General features: G+C 46.4%; 1 protein-coding gene across 1 annotated transcript; it reads left to right on the top strand.

Annotated features, from left to right (window-relative positions):
- The first annotated feature begins 3324 nt into the window (after positions 1-3324).
- On the top strand, positions 3325-5757 carry LOC129773829 (uncharacterized). Its single transcript, XM_055777483.1, has one exon. It carries the CDS (start codon positions 3325-3327, stop codon positions 5755-5757), a length of 2433 nt encoding a protein of 810 aa, XP_055633458.1.
- The last annotated feature ends 245 nt before the right edge of the window (positions 5758-6002 follow it).

The raw sequence follows: 6002 nt of genomic DNA, 5'->3' as shown, positions 1-6002 counted from the left end.
GTTACAGCAGATGCATCGATCAAATGAAGTGGCAACCTTGCCAGCTAACGCAAACCGTATCCCGCTAGACCCTACATGGCTGATTCGAATTACAACTGACAGCGATAGAAACAAAACAAAAACAAATCTTCTAAGCAAAGTGATCGCGGTTTGAATCAATTATAACATTAAAAGTACGTGCATTTATTGAATTCGTTACATTTAAAGGGCCACTGAATTGTAAGGAAAGCTAATGAAATTATTATGTAACAATGAATGAAATGTTTATATAAATATTTACAGATTTGAAGCAACAAATAAAGCTGATCAAATACAGTGTTAGCCTTTTTTAAAATTCGAGGTTATCCGCAACAAAACCTTCAAATAATTCATCGAGCCGATGATTAATCCGATGGAGGGAATAGTGCCTGTACCGGCCGGCTGTGTAGTATGTTGCACGAATGAAGATGCTGACGAAAATTATGTTCAGTGCGACGGATGCGATAAATGGTGGCACTTTTCATGCGCTGGTGTTACCGAATCCATTAGCGATCGTGCTTGGGTTTGTGCGAATTGTACCGTTACCCGTACACCCATTCCGCCCAGAAGCGTAGTATCCAATATTTCCGTTTCTAATATTGCACGGGATCTCGCCCGACTAAAAGAACGTCAGGAGCTGGAGAAAAAACTAATCGGAACTTGATCTACGGAGCAAGTTTTTGGATGAGCAGCAGAAACTTATTGACAAAGCGGAAACCCGAAGTCGCGTGAGCAATCGCGAAACGAGAAGTAGAGTAGCTGATTGGATCGAAAATGAAGTGGAGAGAGATGATGCTATAGGTAGAGAGAGGGACACGCTAGCAGCCGCTCAGTCTACGGAGCAAGCAGACGGCGCAGTGGGTGGTGTGCAAATGCCACTACCAGTCGCTCAGCCTACGGAGCGAGGAGCCGGCGCAGTGGGTGGTATTCAGACTTCGCTGGCGGCCGCTCCATCGACGGGTATCAACGAACGTAGTCGTGAGGGCGTGGAAACATTTCGTAATTTGGAAAAACAGCTCGAACGATGTCAACTTCAATCTTATCCAACCAAGCAACAGGTGGAAGAGTTGGAGCGTCAGCTACAGCTGTTCAAAAGACAGCTAGGGCTTACACCGCCCTACGGGAGGAATATAGAAGTAAGCCAACATGGGCAAGATTTGTCGCAGCAATCAGGATATCCACAAATAGGTAACATACAGCCTAGAAATCTAGGCGCCATTAAAAAGACCGTCGCTAGTGCCGTCGACTACTGGCACAGGTGAAAAAAAACAATCCGAAATCAATAGAAATAAAAAACAAAGCGATAATATCACTCCTACGACGATATACGATAGAACCGCGCACAATATATGCAATTTTAATGTTCGCGAATCTGAGCAAACCACTGTGAATAATCGTTATCCTCGTCACACTCCCAACACTGATCGCGGGCACCCGCGTGAATCCTTTGCACATTCGACGCTTAGGAACGTACATTCATCGCCATTTCATGTACCAGACGACACACATCGTCGATCTGAAAATAACCAGAATGGACCCACGCCGCAGCAGCTTGCTGCTCGACAATCGTTAGCTCGTGAACTTCCACAGTTCTCGGGTAACCCAGCGGATTGGCCCATTTTCATCTCCAGCTACGAACACACAACGGTGATGTGTGGGTATACGAATTGGGAGAATATGCTGCGTCTACAAAGGTGTCTCAAGGGGCCAGCACTCGAAACGGTTCGTAGTCGCTTGGTGCTACCTGCAGTTGTGCCACAAGTCATTGAAACACTCCGTATGCGATACGGACGCCCGGAATTATTAATAAATGCTTTTTTGGAGAGAGTACGATATATTCCTCCTCTGAAGCATGACAAATTGGAAGGGCTTATCGAGTATGGATTGTCGGTGCAAGCCCTTTGCGATCATATCGTGGCGGCCAACGAACATGCGCATTTGTCTAACCCTATGCTTCTCCAGGAGCTCGTTGGGAAATTACCAGCTGACCAAAAACTAATGTGGGTTGGGTACAAGCGGAGCCTTTGTGTAGTTGACTTAAAGACATTCAGTGACTACATGGAATGTATCGTCGGTGATGCGTCTAGCGTAGTGTTATTTGAATCTGAAAGGTCTAAGTCGAGAGGGTACGTTCACTCACATACGGGGGACGATGCTGATGATCAACCTTTGGCAGTACACAAGCAGATCGAGTGCAACTTTTGCAAAGAGGTTGGACATCGTTTACGAGAATGTCAGGGGTTCAGAAATTTAAATGTCGACGAGCGCTGGCGAAAGATAAGAGCCATGTCGCTGTGCCAGAACTGTCTTTTCAATCATGGTAGGCGATCCTGCAGGAGTAGCAGTCGTTGCAATATTGATGGTTGCCAGTTTCGGCACCACCCATTACTACATTCGACAAGGCAGAGAGCAGGTCTGCCAACTCAGTTAGCAGAGAGTCATACTCATCGATATCTTGGATCGAGTGTTCTATTTCGAATCGTACCTGTAACGCTCTATGGACAAACAGGTGTCGTGAATACTTATGCCTTCTTGGACGAAGGTTCATCCTTGACCTTGATAGAAGGTGATATTGCAGAGCAGATTGGTGCGAGCGGAACAATTCAACCTTTGTGTCTTCGATGGACGGGTAATACTTCAAGAATCGAGGAAACATCAAAAATAATCAACATTACCGTCGGTGGAGTCGGATCAGAAAAACGCTTTAATATGATAAACGTTCGTACCGTGTCGAGTCTTAATCTTCCCAGTCAGACTTTTCGAATGGAGGAAGCTGTTAAGCAGTTTGGCCATCTCAAGCAGCTCCCAATAAAAAGCTACAAGAATGCCGTACCTAGGTTGTTGATAGGGCTCGACAATCTTAATTTATCTGTTCCGGTACGAGTAGGAGAAAAATTTGAAACGGGCTTGCTCTGGAAGGACGACCATTCAAAACTACCAGATAGCTACTCGATGGCATTGCGGAGGCTGGAATGCCTGGAAAGAAAAATGGCACGTAATCCAGTATTGAAGGAAAACGTTCATCAACAAATTCGGGAGTTTGTGGACAAAGGCTATATCCATAAAGCTACGGAGAAAGAATTGAAGGCAGCGAATCCTCAGAGAATATGGTAACTCCCTGTGGGGACTGTGGTTAATCCGAAAAAGCCTGGAAAGACACGTATTGTCTGGGATGCCGCGGCGAAAGTTAAAGGAGTTTCGCTGAACAGCGTTTTGCTGAAAGGGCCAGATCAGTTGGTACCATTACTAGGCGTATTGTTTCGTTTTCGACAATTTAAGATAGCGGTATGCTCAGATGTGAAGGAGATGTTCCTGCAGATTTTAATGCGCGAGACTGACAAGCACTCGCAGCGAATTTTGTGGCGGGAAGTTCCTACTCGAGATCCAGACATTTACCTGGCGGATGTTGCTACGTTTGGGTCGACATGTTCACCGGCATCGGCTCAGTTCGTAAAGAATAAAAACGCACGCGAACACAGTGGCCAGTTTCCTAGAGCAGCTGAAGGCATTCTACAGAGCACATACGTAGACGATTACTTAGACAGTTTTGGGTCGGAGGAAGAAGCGTGTCGTGTTTCCAATGAAGTTCGCCAGATTTTCCGTAACGGTGGATTTCAGTTGAGAAATTGGATTTCAAATAATCAAAAAGTTCTAGAACATCTTGGGGAAACGCAATCCTCCTCCAGTAAGAGTATTATAAGTACAGTTAACAACACTGAACGTATACTCGGAATGTTGTGGGATCCTCTGACAGACAATCTATCCTTTAAGACTCAAATGAGTGGTGAGGTTCAGTCGCTGTTGGAAAGTGGTAAAAGACCGACGAAGAGACAAGTTTTAAGATGTGTCATGACTTTGTTCGACCCCTTGGGAATTTTGTCTACATTTTTGATCCACGGGAAGATACTAATGCAAGACCTGTGGCGCGCTGGAACAGGTTGGGACGAAGATGTCGGTGACATTCAATACGAAGATTGGTCCAGGTGGATAAAGATGATATCGTTCATAACAAATATTCGTATTTCCCGCTGCTATTTCCCGGAGGCATCGACGCAAACTTACAAGGAAGCTGAACTCCATGTTTTCGTAGATGCAAGTTTGTTTGCGTTGTACTTGCGGACGACCAATGCTGACGGTTCGCCTCAATGTACTCTTGTTGCTGCAAAGGCCAAAGTGGCGCCGCTCAAACCTATGACTATTCCGAAGCTGGATCTGCAAGGATGCCTCCTGGGGACTAGAATGGTGAAGTTCGTGTTAACTAGCCACTCTATTCCTATAAAAAGAAGAGTCTTGTGGACGGACAATTCAGTCGCACTGGCGTGGATTCGAGCGGACCCGAGAAATTATCGACCATTCGTCGCAAATCGAGTAGGCGAGATTCAGGAAACTACGTCCGTGGACGAATGGAGATGGGTTCCATCGGAATACAACCCGGCTGATGAGGCGACGAAGTGGGGCAGTGGGCCGTACTTTAACGATGACAGTCGGTGGTTCAATGGTCCGGAATTTTTGCGCTCTCCAGAAGATGAATGGCCGAGTTTTATGGATCAAATGTTGGACACAACTGAGGAAATGCGACCGTCAATTCTGTTTCATACCACCTGGGAACCTATGATTGCCTACGAGCGTTTCTCTAAGTGGGAAAAATTGCTACGCAGCATGGCTTACGTGATGCGATTTTCGAATAACGCCGGTAGAACGAGTCAAAAACGTGGAGGTCGAATAACTCAACAAGAGTTCGAAGCTGCGGAAGTCGAGATTGTAAAACAGGTGCAGAGAGAGGCTTACGCAGATGAAGTGTCGACTTTGAAAGCCAACCAAATGCTACCTGCAGACAAGAGACAATCAATTGAAAGATCAAGTAAGATATATCAACTAATGCCGATGATGGATGAGAGAGGATTGATGCGACAAAATAGCAGGATCGCAGCAGCGAAACATTTGCACTACAGTGTACGCTTTCCGCTGATTCTGCCAAGGGATCATCGATACACCGAACTTTTGGTCGCCAAGTACCATCGAATGTACCGTCACGCGAATTCTGAGACTGTGGTAAACGAGATTCGTCAATTATACGTTATCCCAAAACTCCGGACAGTAGTAAGACACATCGGAAGAAACTGCCAGTTCTGCAAGATTCGTAAGGCACTTCCAACTGTTCCTCCGATGGCTCCGCTGCCGTTCGCACGCTTGGCAGCCGACCACCGCCCTTTCAGCTACGTGGGAGTTGATTATTTCGGTCCGCTGTTGGTTAAACAAGGTCGATCGAATGTAAAAAGGTGGATCGCGCTCTTCACTTGTTTGACGGTGCGCGCTGTACATCTCGAAGTGGCACACAGCCTGACTACCGCATCGTGTATATCCTGCATCCGCCGATTCGTCTGCCGTCGAGGTTCGCCTGTCGAGTTTTTTAGCGACAACGCCACAAACTTTCATGGAGCTGAACGGATACATCGTGAAAATATCAATCATGGATTGGCAGCAAGTTTTACAAGTTCCAACACAAAATGGCCCTTCATTCCACCTGGCGCCCCGCATATGGGAGGCGCTTGGGAGCGCCCTGTGCGCTCGGTGAAGATTGCTATGGGAGATTCCTATAAGGAAGGAAAACTAAATGATGAAGAACTCCCTTACTCCAAACCATTTCCTTTTGGGAAGCTCGAGTGGAATAAAGCAATCCAGCAATCTACAACAAGGCACTTCATGAGACACTTGGTACAGCATACAGCGTCAGCTTGATCGGTTCTGGCAGCGATGGTTGAAGGAGTATCTTCCGGTAATAAGGAAGCAGAATAAATGGTTCGACGAAACCCGAAGCATTCAAGTCGGCGATTTAGTGTTGATAGCCGATGAAACAAAAAGGAACGGATGGATACGTGGTCTTGTGGTCGAATCGATCAAGGCTCAAGATGGTCATATCCGTCAAGCTATGGTTCAGACGTCGGCAGGAGTTCTTCGTCGGCCAGTTTCGAAGCTGGCAGTGA

The sequence above is a fragment of the Toxorhynchites rutilus genome, chromosome 3 (assembly GCF_029784135.1).
Source record: "Toxorhynchites rutilus septentrionalis strain SRP chromosome 3, ASM2978413v1, whole genome shotgun sequence".
NCBI lineage: Eukaryota > Metazoa > Arthropoda > Insecta > Diptera > Culicidae > Toxorhynchites > Toxorhynchites rutilus.
This window is presented reverse-complemented; position numbering and strand designations above follow the sequence as displayed.